Source organism: Microcebus murinus, chromosome X (genome assembly GCF_040939455.1).
Source record: "Microcebus murinus isolate Inina chromosome X, M.murinus_Inina_mat1.0, whole genome shotgun sequence".
NCBI lineage: Eukaryota > Metazoa > Chordata > Mammalia > Primates > Cheirogaleidae > Microcebus > Microcebus murinus.
This window is the reverse complement of record NC_134136.1, coordinates 50,289,128-50,314,029: the sequence shown is the minus strand read 5'-3', so window position 1 is coordinate 50,314,029 and position 24,902 is coordinate 50,289,128. Positions and strand designations below refer to the sequence as shown.

Here is a 24,902-nt window from a genome sequence, read left to right as displayed (position 1 = left end):
AACGTCCTCGAATTAGTGGTCGGGGGTAGATATTACGGAAGAGGATAAGGGATACGAGTCAGTATGGGAATGACATTGTTTTTGTTCTAAAGGGAAGTGAGGGCGCAACCAGCGCAGCCACTTTGCGAGAGGGCCCACGGGTCTAGTTTACCTCGTTGGCTGCGCGGCCTCGGGCTTCCGCAGGGTAGAGAAGATGGGGCGGGAAATCAAAAACCGAACTCTCAGCTCCCGGCATTCCTCGTGGGCGGTGCTCCCCTTTGACCCCTCGCTCGCGTGCTACACATCCGGGCTTCTGCTACTAGTGAGGGGAAGATGGCGTCCGCAACCGTGGTGGTTCCCGCAGAGTGGATAAAGAATTGGGAGAAATCAGGGAGAGGCGAATTGTGAGTGTTCGGGCCGGAGGCGGGCACACGGCCAGGCAGGGCCAGGGTATTGGCTGCACTCTCCCGTGTGGTGGGAGGTTGTGGGGAAAGATGTGCCCCCTCCCCCACCCGGGCGGCGGGCGTGGATGGTTGGCTAGGAGTTTCGAACTCGGGGAGAAGAGGTGCTGTTAACCGCCGCCGACCTCCTTCCTTCCCTGGCCTCCCAGAAATCCCTGCTGCCCGTGGTAGCTTAGCTTCCTTTACCTTCTTAGCAGAACTCCCGTTTTGCACCTTTGGTTCCCCGCGCTTCCGCTCGGTCTCTTTTTGTCCCCCTCTTCGCTTGAGCTTACTTGGCTCCTTTCTCTTTATGAGGCTATGGCAGGGCGATTCGGACTTTTCATCCCTCTCTGTCCCATTTCTTCACTTTACACTCGTTCGACTCCGGAGTTTGGAGCCTGGCACCTCCTCTGCCCAAAGTCCGAGGAAGGCGAACCGTCCCAGACTCCTTTCCTCCTCTCTGCTCGCTGCGGCGAAGCCCGGGGCGTCGCGAACTGCCGGGCTTGGCACCTTTCATTTTCCCGGGGGGCGATCTCTCCGCTTTCCCAGCCTGTCGCCGCGGGGAAGTGTAGCAGAGATTGCCACTTTCCCTTTTCCTTTCTGCCGGCATTTCTTTGCTCAGTCTTTTCACCTTAGAGCTATTTCGGGTTGGATTCAACTTTTGTCATTAAATGTTTCCTAAACCCCATTTTGTCCTGGGACTGCAACTAATTCTGGCAACTCTCCAAGCTTCTGGAGTACCTAGGATAACGCGCTTCTCTTAGTCATAAAACTTATTTTTCTCCGGTAATACAAAAAAACCCGGTAATTTGCCATACCCACGATTTCCTCAACCAAAATTTCAGTGTTCCCTCCCCCCTTCTCCGCCCCGGGAAAAATCGTTTAAGTAGCAAAGCAAACCACAGATTTAAAAACAAATAACTTATGTTTAATTTCCTTTTCTGAATCGCTTCGGAAACTAAAGCTCAACAACCCTGGATGAGATGAACTCTTATTGGCCGTTTTTGTCGTTGTTCCCCCCCCCCCCCCCCCCGTGCAGCCAGTTTACAGTTGCTGGTGCGAAAGATATGAATCATTGGAACTTCGTTACTTGGAACGAAACGTGGGGAACGCGTTGCCCGATCCTGGGCTTGTAATATTGCCAGTTTATATGGCTTCCTCCCCCGCGCCCCCCTGCCGCACACTGCTTTATGAAGTCTTAACTGTATGAGCTGTAGAATTGCCTGAATAAGCGGTCATCTTAGCTACTTAACTAGCTGAGTGACCTTGGGTAAGTTCCTTAACCACTTTGTTTCCCCTTGAGTAAATTGGGAATAATAAGTACTCTACTCAAAGGATTGTTGTGAAGACTAAATCATGCTTGTAAAGCACTTGGCTTATAGTAAGTGCTCAAGTGATAGCTATTAAAAGTAATATTATTCCAACCTTTAGATATTTAAACTTCTCAGGACAGCTCATGCACTTAAAGACTGTACCACTCAGGTTAGCAGTTAATCGGTCTCTGACTCCTTCATGTGTATTTACTCTTGTACTCTAATGAATTGAGAGGCCCTTGAAGGATAGGGATTATGTCTCATATTTCTTTTGGTTCAACCCCCTCCCCCAGCATATGCTTAGAGTGTTTATTGGTTTACTAACTGACAGAGACTATTTGATAAACATTCATTTTTAACTGTTGGGAACATTTTCCAAATCCTTGTAAATGCTGGTTAACAGATAGCTGTCAAGTCCCTCAAGGCAGGATGGGAAGTTACAGAACCAAACCATCATTTTCATCCATATTATGGTAATCCCTAAAACCTGATAAATCAGTTCATTGTAGTTTTGTTTACTTATAAAGCCAGCTTATTTATTTTTAGGGGCTATTATCGTTGTAGATTGCTCAGCTTTCTTATTTCAGTGGCTGTTTTTGACAGTTTTACTGGTCCCACCTTAGAATGAGTGGTATTAGGGCTACAAGGTGAAATTTTGCTGGGCTTATGAGTGGCAGTGGTTGGAGAAAAAGTGATATAGGAGTTTGAAATACCTAGTTAAAATGAAATTTTGGGTTCACTTTATGTGTATTTATATGATCCATGTTACCCATCATAGTTCCTGTGTGTGAAGAGGTGCTTAAAAACTGTTATTAGGACTTACATTTGTGTAGTGATTGCATGGCTTGTGGAATGTGGTTTGAATTATATTAGATTCAAATCAGTATAGTCAGTTTTATAATTGTATTCTGTGTAGAGAATTTAAAGTTGTTGTGTGACATAATGAGCTATTTTAAATAGTCAAACACATCACCATCAAGTACTTGGTTTTCATTTATTTGCTTTCTTTTCCCTCTGTGAAAACTATATAGCCCTACTTTGGGAGTTTTGTATTTTTGCCAAAGAGAGATGTTAATGTTTTCACTTTATGAGACAGAACAAATGATGTTGTAAGTATATTACAAAAAAAACCCTTTCCTTTGGAAACAGACTCTTAAATATAAAATAGCAACTGGAAATGAAAGTAGTCATACCACCAAATTATTAGTGAATCCATTTATATATTGGCTTTTAGAATGTAACCAATATTTAAAATTATATCTTAGGTGAATTTTTCCTTTTTAACAGGATAAATTAGTAGATGAGTTTTAACTTGACTGAAAATTATCTTTTAAAAAAATATATGATCTCTAAAGACATGGACACAAGCCTGACGCAAGAAAAAAAATAAATAAAAAAAGAAATAGAAAAAATATATTTAAGAAAATATATGATGTATTTTATGAGGTCGTTAGTTCATTTCATTTTTTTTTTTTTGGCCTTCTAGTGACTGAATTAGTTCATTTCTAGTCTTGTCACTTCTTACCAGCATAAGTCTTTCTGGGAGTGGTAGTCTGCATTAGTTTCATAGTGTTTAAAAGCAACATATGAAATGTATTAGACATTTTATAATTTTTAGAGATGGCAAAGTCTTAATTGTACCTTATGAAAAACAGTTGTTTATTAGATGGAAGGTCTTGGCTTTGAAGAATGTTTTGTTAGGTAATTAAGGAGAAAAGGAAAACTGTATTTTGCCTATCAGAATGGTCAATCCATCACATACCTAGATACCCTATTATGTTTCCAGAGATACCAATTATGTTTTTAATGATAAATTATAGAACTCTTAAAATGATCTTTTCCAAGAGGTATCAGAAGGGCAAAGAACTACCAAAATGTAATTGTCCAGTAATACTTACATCTAAATGCAAACTCTTTAAAATCCTGTAGCGTATGCATGATATGTATTTAATCACTTTAATTTCGGAATTAGAGTTTTAGTTTCTTGATGATTTTATGTTAGCATAGAACTTGACATGATTAAACTAATAAACTTGCACTTACTGGTAGATCCAGTGGAGAATTCTGTTTTTAGTAGAAATCATTAGCACAGTGAACTCAGCATTTCTTTGTCACATGCAACCTTAATGGAAGATTGATATTTGAAGTTCTTAATCTGAAGGTGCTAGCCTCATGTCAATACTTGGTCTAATTTTGAAATGCTTGCATTTGTTGAGTATCATCTATTTGAAGAACATATTTCTTTTTCTTTAAAAAATTTATGTACCCCACATAGAAATTTTTGATAGGTCTTACCTAATTTTTTTTTTAAGAGGCAGAACATTTCACACTGATTACCTAATTTTTTTAAAGTTTAAAAAGTTTGTTTTAAAATTTCATTGCCAAATGTTTTGGTTGCCATTCTTTTTCTTCTGCTACTACTAAATGATTTGACATTCATCTAAGTACATTTGGATGTTCAATAAATGCTGTTTGGCCTGAATTTAGGAGGGTGTGATGTCATCATTCTAAGACTTTTTAGTTTTGGTGATTGAGTTCCCTCCTCCCCAAAAGTTGCTGTAAATTCAGCCTATTTTCTTGATGTCTTAGTTTTCATTTGGCATTTGATTTCTCATTTCAACCTGTATTCACGAACTAAGTATAAGTCTTTTTTTTTTTTTTTTTTTTGAGACAGAATCTCACTCTGTTGCCCAGGCTAGAGTGCGGTGGCATCAGCCTAGCTCACAGCAACCTCAAATTCCTGGACTCAAGCAATCCTTCTGTCTCAGCCTCCTGAGTAGCTGGTACTACAGGCATGCGCCACCATGCCCGGCTAATTTTTTCTATATACATATTAGTTGTCCAACTAATTTCTTTCTATTTTTAGTAGAGACGGGGTCTTGCTCTGGCTCAGGCTGGTGTTAGAACTCCTGACCTGGAGTGATGCACCCGCCTCGGCCTCCCAGAGTGCTAGGATTACAGACGAGAGCCACCGCACCCTGCTTAAGTATAAGTCTTGATCTCTTTTCCTGAGAAAAGAAATGCATTTTTTAGAAAACGTTGAAGCAATACCAGGATATTGTCTAGGTTACTGCATGCTTTGTTTCTTAAAATTATTCTATAATGCTTAAATGTTATGGTAGAGTAAGTGCTATTAATATACTTGTGTTTTTTCCTATTGTAAGTGTAGAAACTTCTGTTGTCTTTTCTAACATTTCCTTTTCTCATAAATGCATGTTTTCATAAAATAAAACTATTTTGTCCCAATATTCATTTTTGTGGGTTATGTTTCTGTTCTAACAATGATAATAGAGGTAACACTTTGCTTAACTAAATTTAACTGTTTTTGTTGTCTTGTTTATAAGAATTAAAAGTGAAGCACAGGTGAACATCAGCCTTTTATATGTGAAGCAGACTTTGAGATGTGAGCATAATCAAGTAGTTAAAGCTCGTGCTGTTTCTTTTCAATTGGAAAATGGGAGCAAGTAAGGTGAAAAGCTAGATACTCATATTAAGAAGTAGTCACAAATATCTTTTCAGTCCTTGGAATAACTTGTAACATTTTATTCAGTTTTTGATAAATCTTTGACAGAAAAAGTAGATTCTGTCCTTGTTCTCAAGGACCTGAGACAATATCTCCACAATAGCACTAAACTGTTTAAAAATAGAAAAAATGGTAAACTCAAGTATTTGGATATTATGAAAGGGCTACAATAATAGTTTGAATTGGACTGAGATAGAAAGTTTGATTATTTATAAGCCATATTTTTTTTTTTTTGAGACAGAGTCTCTCTTTGTTGCCCAGGCTAGAGTGAGTGCCGTGGCTTCAGCCTAGCTCATAGCAACCTCAAACTCCTGGGCTCAAGCGATCCTACTGCCTCAGCCTCCTGAGTAGCTGGGACTACAGGCATGTGCCACCATGCCCGGCTAATTTTTTATATATATATATTAGCCAATTAATTTCTTTCTATTTATAGTAGAGACGGAGTCTTGCTCTTGCTCAGGCTGGTTTTGAACTCCTGACCTCGAGCAATCCACCCGCCTCAGCCTCCCAGAGTGCTAGGATTACAGGCGTGAGCCACCGCGCCCGGCTTATAAGCCATATTGAAATGGGCAACTGTTGGAGATAGTTTTATTCTCCACTCTATAATTTAGGTGAGAGTACTAAAATTGTTTAACAGGTGTGTAGTAAGACAAATGCAACATTCAGAAACAGAATTGCTGCTTTAAGGATACTTGATGGTCTTGTATTAGTGGATTACTTAGGGAGAAGAGCACAGATAAATCTACCTATTGGGGGGAACTTCTTAGAGATTGTTTTTAGTTTCCTCCTGTAAAGAATACTTGTTTTATACTATGGAAATATAAGTATCTGTTATGCAAGCTAATTGCCTTATCCTAATAAGGTATCAATGATTCCTTATATGATTTGAGCAAATCTTTGAGTTCCTTAATCAATAGTTCATGATGACATTGTCATCTGCATTCTAATGAATGTTTGTGGCCTGGTGACTGACAATATATAATTATATTTCAGTAATTTCTTAAAGTTATGTAATGATGACTATACCATTAGGTAGGAGTTTGGGACACTATCAACTCCTCCTCTGAACTTTTGGAAGGTTTATTACAAAAGATGTGCATTAAGATTGTTAAAACAAATAGAAAATGAAGCTATTGAAATTGTGAGGGAACAAATGAATTTGCCATAAGAAGAAATTTTAAAAACTTATTTATCTAGCTTTCTCTCTTTTCACTTTCTCTCTCTCCTTTTTCTTTCCTTCCTTTTCTTTTCCTCTTCTCTCTTCCTCTTCTCTCTCCTTTTTCTATACAAGGGAATATTTGACCTTGCATTTTGGTAGCCTGAGTACAAATGGAAAGATGAGTTATTTGATTCTGTTAAATTCTTCTGTCAAAGACATGATGCTTCCTGCTATTACATACTAAAGGGAATTGAACCTATAGGTGTAGTGAGAACTGCAAGAGGGAATTATTGTAATACTTCATAGTAAATATTGAAATAATCTTGATTTACTTTCTTATATATTTCAACAAAAGAGGTTATTTAAGAAGGCATTTTTAGGTTATATTCTCTGATGCTAGTCTGAAGCAGATGTTATTTCTATGTTACCTACTGGAAGGAAGATTTATTTTGTTTTATATTCCAGATAGTCTTGTAGTAGGTTTAACATATTTTGTGAAATTAGAAGGGAGGCTTACCTAGTTTTCCAGGGAAGTAGTTGAAAGTACTTGGAATTACACTTAAACCAGTTTATTTTACCATTTGTAAGCTGCTCTCAGAAGAATTTCTTTTCAGTGAGAGGTGGTTAAAAACTAGTAGCTAAATGAGCTTTTCAGACTATGCAGATTTAATTTAGTAATTGCTCTTCATTGGCCTTTTTATTCTTTGTTTTTTTTTTTTTTTTTTTGAGACAGAGTCTCACTTTGTTGTCCAGGCTAGAGTGAGTGCCGTGGCGTCAGCCTAGCTCACAGCAACCTCAAACTCCTGGGCTTGAGTGATCCTTCTGCCTCAGCCTCCCGAGTAGCTGGGACTACAGGCATGTGCCACCATGCCCGGCTAATTTTATATATATATATCAGTTGGCCAATTAATTTCTTTCTATTTATAGTAGAGACGGGGTCTCGCTCTTGCTCAGGCTGGTTTTGAACTCCTGACCTTGAGCAATCCGCCCGCCTCGGCCTCCCAAGAGCTAAGATTACAGGCGTGAGCCACAGCGCCCGGCCTATTCTTTGGTTTTGAAAATAATTTTAATATCATAGCATTGGTTTCTGTGAAAAAAAAAAAAAAAGAAAAATGAAAATAATTTTAAGAGACAAGAATTGTTGACCAGCAGAAATTTACTCTGTTGACTTTTAACAACCTTACCCAGCTCATCCTGATAATGGAGTATTGAAATAATCAGAAGACAGAGGTGAGCTGCAAGGGTATGTGTAATCTGCAAAGAAGATAATCTCTCTGTGGATGGTTGTAATGTGGCATCATATTTAGTCTTAGATGTAATATATAAGCAGATTTTATATGTCTTAAAAGGATAACTAGATATAAGAGTAAGAAACTTTTGTATATGAATTCATTGGTTGTCTTTATTTTCTTTAAAGCCTCGTGTAACTTGTAAGAAGAATTTTTTTTCTAAATTGTAAAATGTAACAAAAATACAGAGAAGTTCATAAAACCTAAATGTAGAGCTTAAAGAATCACTGTAGAATGCATACCCACCTAACTTATACCCAGGTCAAGGCAACATAACCTCCCTTCCTGATCAAACGTTTCCTACCTCCCTTGTAACCCCCGTGGTAAGTATTGTCCGACATCTGTGGTTTTTCTCTTCCTTGCTCTTTTTTTTTTTTTTTTTTGAGGCAGAGTCTTACTCTGTTGCCTGGGCTAGAGTGCTGTGGCATCAGCCTCGCTCACATCAACCTCAGACTCCTGGGCTCAAGCAGTCCTTCTGCCTCAGCCTCCCGAGTAGCTTGGGACTACAGGCATGTGCCACCATGCCTGGCTAATTTATATATATATATATATATATATTTATTTTAGTTGTACAGCTCATTTCTTTCTATTTTTTTTAGTAGAGACGAGGTCTCACTCTTGCTCAGGCTGGTTTTAAACTCCTGACCTCGAGCGATCCACCTGCCTCGGCCTCCCAGAATGCTAGTCTACCTTGTTCTTTATAGCTTCACTACCCAATAAGTTAGTTTGTTCTTGAACTTCATGTAAATAAAATCTTTAAGTATATATTCTATTGTACCTGGCTGCTTTTGCTGAACAATTTTATCTCTAGGATCCATTCATGTCGTTGCATGTTTGCAGACATTCATTTTCATAGTTGCAAGATATTCCATTGTGTAACATTTTTGTTATTTCTAGTGTTTTGCTATTACCACCATCATCGTCAATAGAAACATTCTCATTCTTATACAGTCGTCTTAGTGTATATAAGCATGTGTTCTTGTGGGGCATATACTTAAGTGTAGAACCTCTGGATTATAGATTAATTTAAACTCTATTAGATATTGCCAAAGTATTTTTTTTTTTTTATAGTTTTTTTTTTTTTTTTTTTTTGAGACAGAGTCTCGCTTTGTTGTCCAGGCTAGAGTGAGTGCCGTGGCGTCAGCCTAGCTCACAGCAACCTCAAACTCCTGGGCTCCAGTGATCCTTCTGCCTCAGCCTCCCGAGTAGCTGGGACTACAGGCATGCGCCACTATGCCCGGCTAATTTTTTTATATATATATCAGTTGGCCAATTAATTTCTTTCTATTTATAGTAGAGACGGGGTCTCGCTCTTGCTCAGGCTGGTTTTGAACTCCTGACCTTGAGCAATCCGCCCGCCTCGGCCTCCCAAGAGCTAGGATTACAGGCGTGAGCCACAGCGCCCGGCCCAAAGTATTTCACTATAGTCTCTCACCAGCAGCGTATGAGGTTTGATCTTGTTTCACATCCTCACTAACATTTGATATTGTCAGACTTTAAAATTTTTGTTAATATGATATATATGTAATATTATTTTACTGTGGCTTATATTTTCATGAGCATTTTTTATATGTTACTGGTCATTTGGTTCTGATTTCTTTTTGTGAAGGGCTTTTTTTTTTTTTTTTTTTTAGACAGAGTCTTACCCTGTCACCCTGGTAGAGTGCAGTGGCGGCGTCTTAGCTTACTGCAACCTCAAACTCCTGGGCTCAAGTGATCCTCCTGCCTCAGCCTCTCAGTAGCTGGGAGTATAGGTGCATGCCACGAAGCCTGGCTATTTTTCTATGTTTGGTAGAGATGGGATCTTGCTCTTGCTCAGGCTGGTCTCAAACTCCTGAGCTCAAGCCATCCTCCCACCTTGGCCTTCCAGAGTGCTAGTATTACAGGCTTGAGCCACTGCACTGGGCTGTGGAGGGCTTCTTCTTTATTATCTCTTTGCCTATTCTATTGAATTGTTTGTATTTCTTTCATTGATTTGTAGGGGTTCTGTATATAGTCTCTGTATTTGGGCCTTTTGTGGGTTATACTGTACATATTACAACTATCTTTTCTTATTCTTTGGCTTACATATCCACTCGTTAATTTTCAGTGAACATAAATTATTAATTTTAATCTAGTCAAATTAATCATTTGCTTCATGATTACTATTTTTGATGTTTAATCAGTCTTTCTTGACTCCAGTGACTCTATAATCTTCTGGAAACTTAATTTTCTTATCATTTTTGAGTCTTATCTACCTGATGTTGCTTTTTGCTGTGAGGTAGGGGTTGCACTATGTGGTTGTGGTTGAAGTATACGAAGAAAATCCAGCCTCACACAGATAAGTAGTTGCAGGAGGAGAATTTTATTAGCCTTTTTGGATAATTGTGCATGTTCTTCTTTGATGTCATGGCAAAGAAACTACCATCGAGTGGTAGTTTCTTGATGGTTTGTTGCAACATTGAATCTGAAACCGTATCAGTAAACAGTTTTGCTTTGTTAAATTAAAATCCATTTATCTCTCTTTCACTTGGAATGGATCTTTTAATCATGAACTATTTTGCAACATTATGCATTGGTCAGTTGGAAAATATTGGTTTACTGAGTTATGTTGTAGCTCTTCCAAATACTGACACACTTCATTGTATAATATCAAAAAAACATTCTTTATTATCATCGCTGAACTAATCAAGAAAGTCTCTATGAATTGGGAAGTAGTCAATCCTGTGGTAACAGAAACAAGTTTTCTAAAATTCTTGTTTTTGCGTACAGTTTAAATTTTATCATTGGCAACAAATACTCTGTTTTCTTTGATGTGACAGGCTCACTTGGTTCATTTTTGAGAAAATTCCTGCCAAAGACCCATGTGTGAATAACCATAGTTTGTCAGTCTTTTAAGTGAAAAATGGTGTTCCATAAAAACAAGCTAGTTCAGCTTACAATTCAAACAATTGCACAAGTGCTTTTCCTGTAGACAGCCGTAGCATTTGGGTGTGTGACAGAAATTCTTTGTGTGAACTTCTCATCTTGTAACAAACTTTTTTTTTTTTTTTTTTTTTTTAAGAGATAGGGTCTTGCTTTGTTGCCCAGGCTGGACACAATCATAACTCACTGCAACCTTGAACTCTTGGGCTCAAGTGATCCTCCCACCTCAGCCTCTCAAGTAGGTGGGACTACAGGTGTGCACCACAATGTCCAGCTAATTTAAAAATTTTTTTTGTAGAGATGGGGGTCTCACTGTATTGCCCAGGCTAGTCTTGAACTCCTGGCCTCAAGTGATCTTCCTGCCTTGGCCTCCCAAATTGCTGGCATTACAGGCATGAACCACCACGCCTGGCCTTAATCACATAGACTTAAAAGGATGTGTTCTTTTTTTAAAAAAAAAGACATGTTCTCAGGGATCAGGATTTAATAAAATTAACAATAGCTTTTTTTTTTTTTTTTTTTGAGACAGAGTCTCACTTTATTGCCCAGGCTAGAGTGAGTGCCATGGCGTCAGCCTAGCTCACAGCAACCTCAGACTCCTGGGCTCAAGGGATCCTCCTGCCTCAGCCTCCCACGTAGCTGGGACTACAGGCATGCGCCACCATGCCCGGCTAATTTTTTGTATATATATATTAGTTGGCCAATTAATTTCTTTCTATTTATAGTAGAGATAGGGTCTTGCTCTTGCTCAGGCCGGTTTCGAACTCCTGACCTCGAGCAATCCGCCCGCCTCGGCCTCCCAGAGAGCTAGGATTACAGGCGTGAGCCACCGCGCCCGGCCAACAATAGCTTTTTAAATAACTTTATCATTGTGGTTAAAAACTTAACATCTACCTTCTTAATAATTTTAATTGAACAGTACAATATTGTTAACTCTAAGCACAATATTATACAGCAGTTCTCTAGATCTTTTCAAATTCCATGGCAGAAACTTTATACCCATTAAATAGCAACTCCCCATTTCCCTTCCTCTGCAGCCTCTGGCAAACACCATGCTACTTTTTGCTTCTGTGACTACTTTAGTTACTTCATGTAAGTGGAATCATGTGGTATTGGTCCTTCTGTGATTGGCTTATTTCACTTAGCATACTGTCCTCAAGGTTCAGCCGTGTTGTAGCACATGAAAGGATTTCCTTCATTTTTGTGGCTGGATAATGTTGCATTTCTCATATATACACATTTTCTTTATTCATTCTTTTGTCGATGGACATTAGGTTGTTTCTGCCTCTTGGCTGTTGTGAATAATGCTATAATGAACATGGAGTACAGATAATCTCTTTGAAATTCTGATTAGAATTCTTTTGGATAAATACCCAGAAGTGAGATTGCTGGATCATATATATGGTAGTTACATTTTTAATTTTTTGAGGAATCTCCATGCTGTTTTCCATAGTGGCTACATTTTACATTCTTACCAACAGTGCACAGAAGTTCAATTTCTCCACATTCTCTCCAACACTTTATTTTTTTTAAATTAATGATCATCCCGACAGGTGTGAGGTGATATTGTGGTTTTGCTTTGCATTTCCCTGATGATTAGTGATCTTGAGCACCTTTCATATGGCTTGTTGTCCATTTGTATGTTATCTTTGGGTAAATGTCTATTCAATTCCTTTGCCCATTTTTGATCATGTTCTTTATTTTTTGCTGTTGAGTTGTTGGTTTTCCTTATATGTTTTGGGTTCTAACCCCATATCAGATAAGTATTTCCTTTATTCTATTGGTTGCCTTTTCACTCTTTTTATTGTTTCCTTTGCTGTGCTTTCTTTGCTGTTCTAGTTCGATGTAGCCCCACTTGTCTATTTCTACTTTTGTTGCCTGTGCTTTTGGTGTCATATCCAAGAAATCATTGACAAGACTGATGTCATGAAGTTTTCCCCCTAATTTTTCTTCTAGTTTTACAGTTTCAGGTCTTATGTTTATGTCTCTAGTGCATTTTGAGTTTATTTTTGTGTATGGTATAAGATAAAGAGTTTAGTTTCATTCTTTGAAATGTGAATATCCAGTTTTTCCAGCACTGCTATTAAAGAGACCATCATTTCCATGTTGTATATTCTTGGCTACCTTGTCAAAGATCAGTTGGGTTTACTTCTGGGCTCTCTATTCCATCCTATTGGGCAACATGTCTGTCTTTATGTCAATACTAAACTGTTTTGATTAGTGTAGTTTTGTAATATATTTTGAAATTGGGAAGCGTAAGGCCTCCAGTTTTGTTCTTATTTCTCAAGATTGTTTTGGCTATTCAGGGTGGTTTCATATGTATTTTAGGATTGTTTTTTATATTTTTGAAAAAGAAATGCCATTGGGATTTCAATAGGGATAGCATGGGAATCTGTAGATAACTTTGGGTAGTATGAAAATTTAAACAATATTAAGACTTCCAGTCCATGAACATAGGATGCCTTTCCATTTTGGGGGGCTTTAATTTCTTTTAGGAACATTTTGTAGTTTTCAGGGTATAGGTCTTTTGCCTCTTTGGTGATGTTTATTCCTAAGTACTTTATTCTTTTTGATGCTGTTGTAAATGGGGTTTTTTTTTACTTTCCCTTTTGGATTGTTCATTTTTGGTGCACAGAAGCACAACTGAATTTTGCGTGTTGATTTTGTATCCTACAGCTTTACTGAATTTATTAGTTCCAACAGTTTATTTTTTTGGCGGGGGTGGGATCTTTAGTGTTTTCTACATAGAAGATCATGTCATCTGTGAACAGAGATAATTGTATTTTTTTCCTTTCTGATTTGGAGGCCTTTTATTTCCTTTTTTTGCCTAATTGTTCTGTCTGGGACTTCCAATACTGTGATCAATAAAAGTGGCAAAAGTATGCATCTGTTCCTGATCTGAGAGGAAAAGGTTTTAGTTTTTCACCATTGAATATGATGTTATCAGTGAGCTTTTTATATATGGCCTTTATTATGCTAAGGTAATTTCCTTCTATTACTAGTTTGTTTTTTTTTTATCATGAAATAGTATTGAATTTTGTCAAAAGCTTTTTCTCCATCTATTGAGGTGATTATATACTTTTTATTCTTTGTTCTGTTAATGTGGTATATCATATTGATGTATTTTCATATGTTGAACAATCCTGCATCCCAGGGATATATCACACTTGGTCATGGTGTATGATCCTTTTGATATACTGTTGAATTCAGTTTTCTAGTGTTTTGTTGAGGAATTTTGCATCTAAGTACATCAAAGATATTGGCCTGTAATTTTCTTGTAATGTCTTTCTGGCTTTGGTATCCTAGTAATGCTGGCCTCATAAAATAAGTTTGGAAATATTCTATCCTCTTCAGTTTTGGGGAAGAGTTTGAAAGGATTGGCTTTAATTCTTCTTTAAATGTTTGGTAAAATTTACCAGTGAAGCCATCTGGTCCTGGGCTTTGCTTTGTTGGTAGATTTTTAATTGCTGATTAAATCTTACTAGTTATAGGTCTGTTCAGATTTTCTTTTTTTCCCTTTTCTTTTTTATTTTTTCTTTTCTTTTCTTTTTTTTGAAACAGAGTCTCACTCTTTTGCCTTGGCTAGAGTGCCATGCATGGCATCAGCCTAGCTTATAGCAACCTCAAACTCCTGGGCTCAAGCAGTCCTCCTGCCTTAGCCTCCCAAATAGCTGGCATTAAAGGTGTACACCACCACACCCAGCTAATTTTTTTCTATTTTTAGTTGCCCATCTAATTTTTTTCTATTTTTAGTAGAGACAGGGTCTCGCTATTGCTCAGGCTGGTCTCAAACTGCTGACTCAAGTGATGTTTCTGCCTCTGCCTCCCAGAGGATTATAGGCGTGATCCACTGTGCCACTTCAGATTTTCTATTTCTTTATGATTTTGCCTTGGTAGGTTTGTTTGTTTGTTTATTTATTTATTCATTTTTTTGAGACAGATTCTCACTTTGTTGCCCAGGCTAGAGTGAGTGCCATGGCGTCAGCCTAGCTCACAGCAACCTCAAACTCCTGGGCTCAAGCAAGCCTCCTGCCTCAGCCTCCCAAGTAGTTGTGACTACAGGCATGCACCACCACGCCTGTCTACTTTTTTCTATATACATATTAGTTGGCCAATTAATTTCTTTCTATTTATAGTAGAGACGGGGTCTTGCTCTTGCTCAGGCTGGTTTCGAACTCCTGACCTCGAGCAATCCGCCTGCCTCGGCCTCCCAGAGTGCTAGGATTACAGGCGTGAGTCACCACTCCTGGACTGCCTTGGTAAGTTTTATGTTTCTAGGAATTTATCCATTTGTTTTAGATTATCCATTTTGTTGGCATATAATTGTTCATAATACTCTGTCTCTGCTGTTTTTTAGAGACAGGGTCTTGCTCTGTTGCCTAGGCTGGAGTACAGTGGTGTGATTATAGCTCACTGTAACCTTGAATTCCTGGGCTGGAGTGGTCTTCCTGCCTCAGCCTCCCAAGTAGCTGGTATTACAGGCATGTGCCACTGCACCTGGCTCTTTCAGCACTTTATACAAGTTGGGCATGTGCCACCAGGCTTGGCTAATTTTTTTATATTTTGTAGAGACAGGGTCTTACTATGTTGCTCAGGCTGGTCTTGAACTCCTGGGCTCAAGGGATCCTCCTGCCTCACCCTCCCAGAGTGTTGGGATTATTACAGCTGTGAGCCACCATACATTGCCTATTTCTGTGTTTTTTTTTTTTTCAGAGATAAGGTCTTGTTATGTTGCTCAGGCTGGAGTACAGTGACTGTTCTCAGGCATGATTATAGTGTACTGCAGCCTTGAACTGGCCTCAAGGGATCACCCACCTCTACCTACTGAGTAGCTGTGAGATTACAGGCACGTACCACCGCATCTGGCTCCTTCAGCACTTGTATCTTCCCACATACTCTGGCCTGCAAGATTTCTGCTGAGACATCTACTTATAGTTTTATTTAGTTTCCCTTGTACGTGATGTGACACTTTCGTCTTGCTGCTTTTGAAATTCTCTCCTTTGTCTTGACTTTTGACAATTGGAATATAATGTATTTTGGTGTGGATTTGTTTTGTTTAGCACATTTGGGATTCTTTGGGTTTCTGGAATCTGGATATCTATTTCCTTCCTCAGACTTTGGTAGTTTTAGGCCATTATTTTTTTATTTTTATTTTTTTTTGAGACAGAGCCTCACTCTGTTGCTCAGGCTAGAGTGCTGTGGCTTCAGCGTAGCTCACAGCAACCTCAAACTCCTAGGATCAAGCGATCCTCCTGCCTCAGCCTCCCGAGTAGCTGGGAACACAGGCATGTGTCACCATGCCCAGCTAATTTTTCTATATATTTTTAGTTGGCGAATTAATTTCTTTCTATTTTTAGTAGAGACGGGTCTTGCTCTTGCTTAGGATGGTTTCCAATTCCTGACCTTGATGGATCCTCCCACCTTGGCCTCCCAGAGAGCTAGGATTACAGGCGTGAGCCACCACACTAGGCCTAGGCCATTGTTTTTTAAATAACTCTACTGTTCTGGCCCTCCTTCTCCCGAAATGTGCATTTTGCATATATTGGCTCACCTGATGGTGTCCCAGAAGTCCCTGAGACTTTCTTTACTCTTTTTCATTCTTTTTTCTTTTTGCTTCCTCCTTTGGACAATTTCAAAAGACCTGTCTTTGAGTTTATAAATTATTTCTTCTGCTTGGTGAAGTCTGCTCTTGAACTCCTGTAGTACATTTTCCAGTTAATTCTTCAGCTCCAAAATGTCTCTTTGGTTCTTTTTAATATTTTTTAAAATCTCTTCATTGAAACTCATTTTCATGTATCATTTTTCTGAGCTTGTTGAGAATCTTTATGATTGTTATTTTGAATTTTTTATCAGGTAATTCATACACCTTTGTTTCTTTAGGGTTGATTTCTTGATATTTATTTTGGTCCTTTGATTGGGTATGTCTTCCCATTTTTTCATATTCCTTATAACTTTGTGTTGGCATCTGCACATTTGAAATATGGTAATATTAATATCTCCTAGTCTTTATGAACTGGCTTCATATAAGAGAGGACCTTTATCAGTCATCCCAGCTAGAGATTCTGTGGGCCTCTGAAACCTTTTCTGTGGATGCTGCTTCTCTGGATTCATGTATGTAAATTTCTAATAAGAAGGATTTGCTGGTTTCTTTTTTCAGGAGTTTATAATCTCTTGCTCTCTCTGGTGTCCATCTGCTGTACCACAGGTCTTCTGAAGGAGTAGCATACCACCCAACTCTTTTTTGTTCTCAGCAGCCCCTAGGCATCTTGAGTATGTCAGATCTTGTCAGTACCCTGAGTCAGTCTATTCAGAAACCAGTCTCTCAAGTAGTCCCCACAAAAGCTAGAATGTTGGGTGCATGATCCAGTCTTTTCTTTATTTCCTGAGGGTGAGTCTGCTGAGCTGTATCCTTTGTCTGTTATAGTGTGGGTCTCTGGAGCAGTAGCATATGCACCACCTAGCTCTTTTTGTTCTCAGCAACCCCCAGGCATCTAGAACATTCCAGATCCCATCTGTGTTCCAACAGGGGCAAGGCAAAAAACAGTCCCTTGGTCAGCCCCCACTTCTCCAAAAATCAGACTGTTGGACATACGGTCCTGTCTTCTCTATCCCTCCTCAGGGAGCATTTAGTTGCTGGGGGCTTTAGCCTTATCTTGTGGCAGTGTGCTAGGAGGAGGGACTATGGTGAGAGTGTGGCATGAATTTTCCTGCTGGCTTCAATGTGGCTTGTTTTGCACTTGTCTGTGGTGCAGGAGGAGTCTCTTAGCTGGCTTCTGGATTTGTCATAAAGGGAGTTAGTTTGTGTGTTGTTGTTGAGTAGGTGTTTTAGTAGAAGCAAGGAAAGTTTGGGACTTCCTATTCTGCCATCTTGGTGACATCACTTTTATCGAGTACATTCTTACATAAACTGGCTTTTGTTTGTGCACGGTCATGAAAAATATAATTAAATAGTTTGGTTACATCTTATGTGAGACTGGCTTTTTTGTTTTGAGTTTTTGGTCATGAAGAAGTCAATGAGACAGTTTGATGCTACTGCCTTGGTACATGCTGAGGCACCAGCAGTCTTACCCTCCATTGCTGTGGACTATTATTGCAAATGTCTATACAACAAAAAAGGGAAATAATGTCTTGGTATCATTATTTTTTAATTATTTTATTTTATTTTATTTTATTTTTTGAGACAGAGTCTCACTTTGTTGCCCAGGCTAGAGTGAGTGCCATGGCGTCAGCGTAGCTCATAGCAACCTCAAACTACTGGGCTCAAGTGATCCTGCTGCCTCAGCCTCCCAAGTAGCTGGGACTAAAGGCATGTGCCACCATGCCCTGCTAATTTTTTCTATATATATATATTAGTTGACCAATTAATTTCTTTCTATTTATAGTAGAGATGGGGTCTCGCTCTTGCTCAGGTTGGTTTCAAACTCCTGAACTCCAACTATCCGTCCGCCTCGGCCTCCCAGAGAGCTAGGATTACAGGCGTGAGCCACCACGCCTGACCTAATGTCTTGGTGGTATTTTGAGTATAGTTTTGATCCTGTGCATCTCCAGGAAGAGTCTTGGGGATCAGAGGTTTGTGAAGAGCATACTTACAAGCACTACTTATTGAATTAAAGAAATTCCCTTCTATTACTACGTTTCTAAGTCATAAAACATTTTTTAATTAAAAAGTAGCGAGTGTTGTATTTTGTTTTTGTTGAATGCTTTTTTATGCGTCTTTTGAACTATTGTGTGATTAAAAAAAACCAACGTGGTGAATTACTTTGAAAGAACCTTGTGTATTTAGGATACGCCCAATTTACTCTTGATGTATTTTAATATTTTTGTCTTCTTCCTATATATGTATTTTTGTTTTGTTTTGTTTTGAGACTGGGCCTTGCTCTGTCTCCTGGGCTAGAGGGCAGTGATGTTGTCATAGCTTACTGCAACCTAAAATTCCTGGCCTCAAGTGATCCTCCTGCTTCAGCCTCCTGAGTAGCTGGGACTATAGGTTACCATGTCCGGTTAAATTTTTTCTGTAGCCAGGATTTCGCTCTTGCTCAGGCTGGTTTTGAACTCTTGACCTCAAGTGATCCTCCTGCCTTGGCACTCCCAGAATGCTAGGATTACAGGTGTGAGCCATCACACCCGGCTTTGTATCTAAATTAATATAATGAAGAAATAGTCAAAATATAAGTATTTTTTGTTTTTAAACTTTAATATTGGAAAAAATCTTAAACAGATGAGAAAGTACAACAATATTAATAGCCCCCTAATGAAATCTTCATCCAGCTTCAACTATTTTTTTTAATTTAAAATTTTTTTTTAGTTGGCCAATTAATTTCTATTTCTTAGCAGAGACTAAAAGGGATCTTGCTCTTGCGCAGGCTGGTTTTGAACTCCTGACCTTGAGCGATCCACCCACCTTGGCCTTCCAGAGTGCTAGGATTACAGGGGTGAGCCACCACACCTGGCCAGCTGCAACTATTAACAACTTCTGGAGAAAAAAAACCAAAAAAAAACTTCTGGCCAATCTTGTTTCATCTATAACTCCACCCGTTTTTCCACTCTTTTGTATTATTTTGAAGCAAATAGTACTTCATCTGTAAATATTTGAACATCTATCTTCCAAAGATAATGCCCCTTTGTAAAATATTCCTATTTTTTTATGAATGATAAATTGTTTTTATTTTTTTAAATTAAAAACATTTTTAAAGGCGGGGTCTTGCTATGTTGCCCAGGCTGGAGTGCAGTAGCTATTCACAGGCTGCCATGGCACACCATGAGTTCGGACTCCTGGCCTCAAGTGATCCTCTTGCCTCAGTCTCCCAAGCAGCTGGGACTATAGAAGCATGCCATCATGCCTGGTTATGAATGTTAAATTTTAAAATAATTGTTTGAAACAAGATCCAAATAAGGATCCATACATTGTGTGTAAGATGTCTCTTAAGCCTCTTTTATTTAACCTGAGGATTCTCCACCATCTTTTATTTTTCCTTGCAATTTATTTGTTAAAGAGACTGGGTCACTGTCCAGTAGAGTTTCAATTTTGGTGATTGTATCCTTACAGTATCACTTAATACGTTCCTCTGTTGTCTTTATTTCATGTAAATTGGTAGTTGGATCTCGATGGCTTAATCAGATTTTGGTTCATGCTTTTTTTTTTTTCTTCTTAAAGACAACTTCATAGATGGGCAGTGTGTTTCTTTCATCAGAATCAGGAGGAGGTACTTAACATTTGGTAGTCTCTTTTTGTAAGAGCCATTGATAGCTGCCTAGATTGTTTAATTTATTAGGGATTTTAAAATGGTAATGTTCTAATTTTTTCATCCTTTAGTAACTAAAATAGATCAAGACAGAGAAATTTCTTTGTTTTATTTTTTATTTTATTTTATTTTTTTGAGACAGTCTCACTCTGTTGCCCGGGCTAGAGTGCTGTGGCATCTGCCTAGCTCACAGCAACCTCTAACTCCTGGGCTCAAGTGATCCTTCTGCCTCAGCCTCCCGAGTAGCTGGGACTATAGGCATGCGCCATCATGCCCGGCTAATTTTTTCTATATAGTTTTTTTTTTTTTTTTTTTGAGACAGAGTCTCACTTTGTTGCCTGGGCTAGAGTGCCATGGCATCAGCCTAGCTCACAGCAACCTCAAATTCCTGGGCTCAAGTAATCCTCCTGCCTCAGCCTCCCGAGTAGCTGGGACTCCAGGCATGTGCCACCATGCCTGGCTAATTTTTTCTATATATTTTTAGTTTGCCAATTAATTTCTTTCTATTTTTAGTAGAGGCGGGGTCTCACTCTTGCTCAGGCTGGTTTTGAACTCCTGACCTTGAGCGATCCTCCGGCCTCAGCTTCTCGGAATGCTAGGATTATAGGCGTGAGCCACGCGCCTGGCCAGGACAGAGAAATTTCTTATCTACCATTGGGTTAACCACTGGTGTAGTTCATATATGAAAGGCAAAATAAATGCTTGATTAAAAAAAATTACTTGCCAGTTTACCGAGTAAGTAATGAGTTGATTCATTAGCATCCTCTAGTTCTGACCAGTTAGGGTATTTAGGTTTGTTCTATCATGACTAACACATTAAAACATATCTGATACAGTTCCATATATTTTTTAGTTGCTATAATTTGCTATCTAAGAGTAATCTAGTGTTAGGATTAGAAATTGATACAGATTATTTCTCTTTTATTTTAGTTTGCATTTATGCCGGATCCTAAGTGAAAATAAAAGCCATGATAGTTCGACTTACAGAGGTAAGATTTAAAAAAGTATCATAGATATCATTTTTGGCTTGATTAAAATTAAAAACTATCCTGCTTTCTATTTATTGTTATATATAACAAAAGGTATAAGATCACATTATATAAAGGCTTTATATGAATGCATTATAGTTAGGATTAAAACTATACTTATAGTAAGAGCATATATCTCTTTATATCAATGTTATTTGACCTGCATTATAGTCATATGATATTGCTTGGGTTTTGTAATTGGGACTTGGTATATTTAGCTAAATTTCAGCAGTTAGCTATATCAATTACAAATGTGAGAGAAAAGATAGCATGGGAAGAAAAACTGTTCTGATCTTGTGTGCGCTAGAAAATTTCCAGAAACTGAGGTTCATTGTTTTTGTTAAAGCTGGTTATGTTTAGATGGTATCTGGGGATCTTGTTAAAGGCAGTTGTCATGGAAAACACTAAAACAAAGGAGTTGTTTATAGCATATCACAAATGTGATTTATTAAGTAAAATGTTATGTAATTAAACAGGATGTAAATTTTCAATAATTTAGTTTTAAAGGATTTTATTATTTATCATTTCATTAATTTAAAACTAGGCATATGGATTTGGCAAAGGAGGGGCAAAAATAACAATTATATCTAGTAAGATTAAAGCATTTTCATATGTAGCTTTTGTTCAGGGTAAAACTTGTAATGTTTTTTCCATATGGAAAATGCATTTTTATAACCAATATTCTATTTTAAGCCAAAAATCATTAGATACCATTTGTTATAGTTATTTAAATTATGCTTTTGTGACTGGAAGATTACGAACAGATTTTTTTTTTTTTTTTGAGACAGAGTCTCACTTTGTTGCTCAGGCTAGAGTGAGTGCCGTGGCGTCAGCCTAGCTCACAGCAACCTCAAACTCTTGGGCTCAAGCAATTCTTCTGCCTCAGCCTCCCAAGTAGCTGGGACTACAGGCATGTACCACCATTCCTCGCTAATTTTTTCCTATATATATTAATTGGCCAATTAATATCTTTCTATTTGTAGTAGAGACGGGGTCTCTACATACATTTGTATGTGTGAGTGGAAAGTATTTTGTTAAACAAAGAAGCCATTTTTTTTTTCTGTCATTTGGGTGAGATCTTAACATTCCTTAGTTTGCCCTCCTCAAAATTATTCTCTTATTCGTCCTGTTTACAAAATTGCATGATTACTCATAAAGATTTTTGAGATTGATATACAGTAATGTGTTCTTTTTTTTTTTGAGACAGAGTCTCACTCTGTTGCCCGGGCTAGAGTGAGTGCCGTGGCGTCAGCCAAGCTCACAGCAACCTCAAACTCCTGGGCTCAAGGGGTCCTCCTGCTTCAGCCTCCCAAGTAGCTGGGACTACAGGCATGTGCCACCGTGACCGGCTAATTTTTTGTATATATATTTTTAGTTGGTCAATTAATTTGTTTCTATTTTTAGTAGAGACGGGATCTCACTCTTGCTCAGGCTGGTTTCGAACTCCTGACCTCAAGCGATCTGCCTGCCTCAGCCTCCCAGAGTGCTAGGATTACAGGCAGGAGCCACTGCGCCTGGCCCTAATGTGTTCTTATTTAATTTAGTTGACTATCAGAAGTGCAAGAATGTACAAAAAAAGACTTCCTTCCTTTCTTTTTTTTTGAGACAGAGTCTTGCTCTCTTGCCTGGGCTAAAGTGCCGTGGCATCTGCCTAACTCACAGCAATCTCAAACTCCTGACCTTAAGCAATCCTTCTGCCTCAGCCTCCTGAGTAACTGGGACTACAGGCATGCGTCACCATGCTTGGCTAATTTTTTCTATATTTTTTTAGTTGTCCAGCTAATTTCTTTCTATTTTTAGTAGAGACAGGGTCTCACTTTTGCTCAGGCTGGTCTTGAACTTCTCACCTTGAATGATCCTCCTGCCTTGGCCTCCCAGAGTGCTAGGATTACAGGCATGAGCCACCACGCCTGGCCAAGACTTCCTTTCTGAAAACACTTGGATACTTAATTTTTTTTCATCCCCATGTTTAAAATTAGTTTCTAACTTTTCAGTTTAATCTTGTTTGTTTGAAATTATAAGTGGATAAAATAGGAGAATTCTCAAAAAACTATAAAGTAAATATCATAACACAGCATTACTCTGCTCTTTCAGTTTTAAATGGGACTATGTGGATTTTTAACCCTTTGCACTCGGATGTCGAGTGTGACTCGACACAGAAAAAATTATAGAGATTAAAATTACTCTTTGAATGTATCAATAATTTGAATTATAAAAAATCCAAATAAATAAATATGTATGAAAAGAAACTCTAGTTTTTTATTCTACTGCCACGCTTTGTAAAATCTGGGGTATTTAAAAAATTAAATCCCGAGTAGAATAAAGGAATTGAGAAAAAAGCAAGCGAGTGCAAAGGGTTAATAACTTAGATTATTGTTAATTTGCATGGTTGTTGTGATTCACATATGAAACCAAAAATAATTATGAGTGTGGCTTCACTGGCTGAATTGCCAGTGCTTTCCTTTTCTTACCCCTGCCTACTTCCTCAACACAGACACCCTTTGGCTAATCTCTGTCAACAGGCTTTGGTTTGTGGGCCCCATTTGGTAGTCCATGCAGGAAACTGTCATTTCTTCAGAATTTCCTTTGTTCTGTCTTAGGAATATTGTATTTGAGTAGTGTTCCCTTTGACCTTTTCCTTTCTATCCTTCCCTGTACACACTACTACTTGTTTCTTTTATAAGAAACCACCAGTAAAACAACATTGTAATGATTGCTGATAAGCATGAATAGTACTAGTGATAATTAGACATAACCAGGAGCTGGTATCTTCAACATTCAATCCCCACAAAGAACTTTTAAGAACATCTAGCACTCTTTTAGTGGCTATTCTTTTTTTTTTTTTTTTTAAATTGAGACAAAGTCTCACTCTTGTTGCCCTGACTAGAGTGCCCTGGCATCAGCCTAGCTCACAGCAACCTAAAACTCCTGGCCTCAAACAGATCCTCCTGCCTCAGCCTCCCGAGTAGTTGGAACTACAGGCATGCACCACCATGTCCGGCTAATTTTTTCTATATATTTTTAGTTGGCCAGATAATTTCTTTCTATTTTTAGTAGAGACGGGGTTTCGCTCTTGCTCAGGCTGGTCTCAAACTCCTGAGCTCGAAGGATCCGTCTGCCTCGGCCTCCCAGAGTGCTAGGATTACAGGCATGAACCACTGTGCCCAGCCTAGTGGCTATTCTTAAAATTGCTGTTTCTGAAATGTTAACATTAAGGTAGAATCTTTCATTGGTTTTGTGTGTGTGTGTGTGTGTGTGTGTGTGTGTGTGTGTGTGTAAGGGTTGTAAGTTTTCCTCCACATTGTAAATGTAAATGAAAGTTTTTAAATTCCAGTATGGATTTTATAGGCTTCTGCGGAGCTAGCCTGATAGCTTAAAGCACCACTTACAGTTTCTATGGATAAAATACAACATGAGTTCCTAACCACTCTTAAATAGGCACTAGAAAACTTGTGAATTGGAGACTGTCTTTGCTACTTTATGTTTACAGTGTGATTGTTTTTATGTCACGTTAGTGTCAGCAAAATGACCCGGGCCACTTGTTCTCTATTTTAATCTCCTACTATGATTAAGATTAAAATTCCCTATGAACACTAGAAAACATATTCTTATGGGAACTTGGTTTATGATAATCAGCTGTTTTGTCTTTCTAAGTGATTACTTAAAAAAAATCTTTGTCATCTGGATAATTTTAAATAAGTATATGTTGTAAAGCATTTTATTAATGGAAATGCAAAGCATGAAATTGACCTCATATTCCTACCATACCAACAAATGGAAACCTTTTCCTTTTTATATAGTTTATTTGAAAACATAATGAAGGTATAGTTGTGAAAAGGGCAGAATATATTTAATCATGAATACTTCATAAAGAATTGAGATAATCTGGCTATTTTTCTTGAGCAAGTGACTTGATGGACAGATTAATTTCACTGCAAAATAGTATTTGGTTAAAGGGAGATTGATACACATTTTAATTTCTATTATATTCCTTTTTTGTGACCAGTAGTCATATAAGGGAGAAA

At 38.2% G+C, this 24,902-nt stretch overlaps 1 protein-coding gene across 6 annotated transcripts in view; it reads left to right on the top strand.

Moving 5' to 3' along the window:
• Nucleotides 1–261: 261 nt before the first annotated feature.
• The window catches only part of THOC2 (THO complex subunit 2), a 122,611-nt gene continuing 97,970 nt past the window's right edge, over nt 262–24,902 (top strand). For 5 of the 6 annotated variants that reach the window (XR_001149201.3, XM_012745650.3, XM_012745648.3 and 2 more), the window contains exons 1-2: nt 262–383; nt 20,780–20,838. Coding sequence is in view for 4 of the 6 variants with exons in the window: in XM_012745650.3 (XP_012601104.1) it covers nt 313–383; nt 20,780–20,838 (130 nt within the window). In the remaining 2 variants the exon portion in view is untranslated. The remainder of the gene's footprint in view (nt 384–20,779; nt 20,839–24,902) is intronic. The other variant, XM_075999114.1, reaches the window with a different exon arrangement.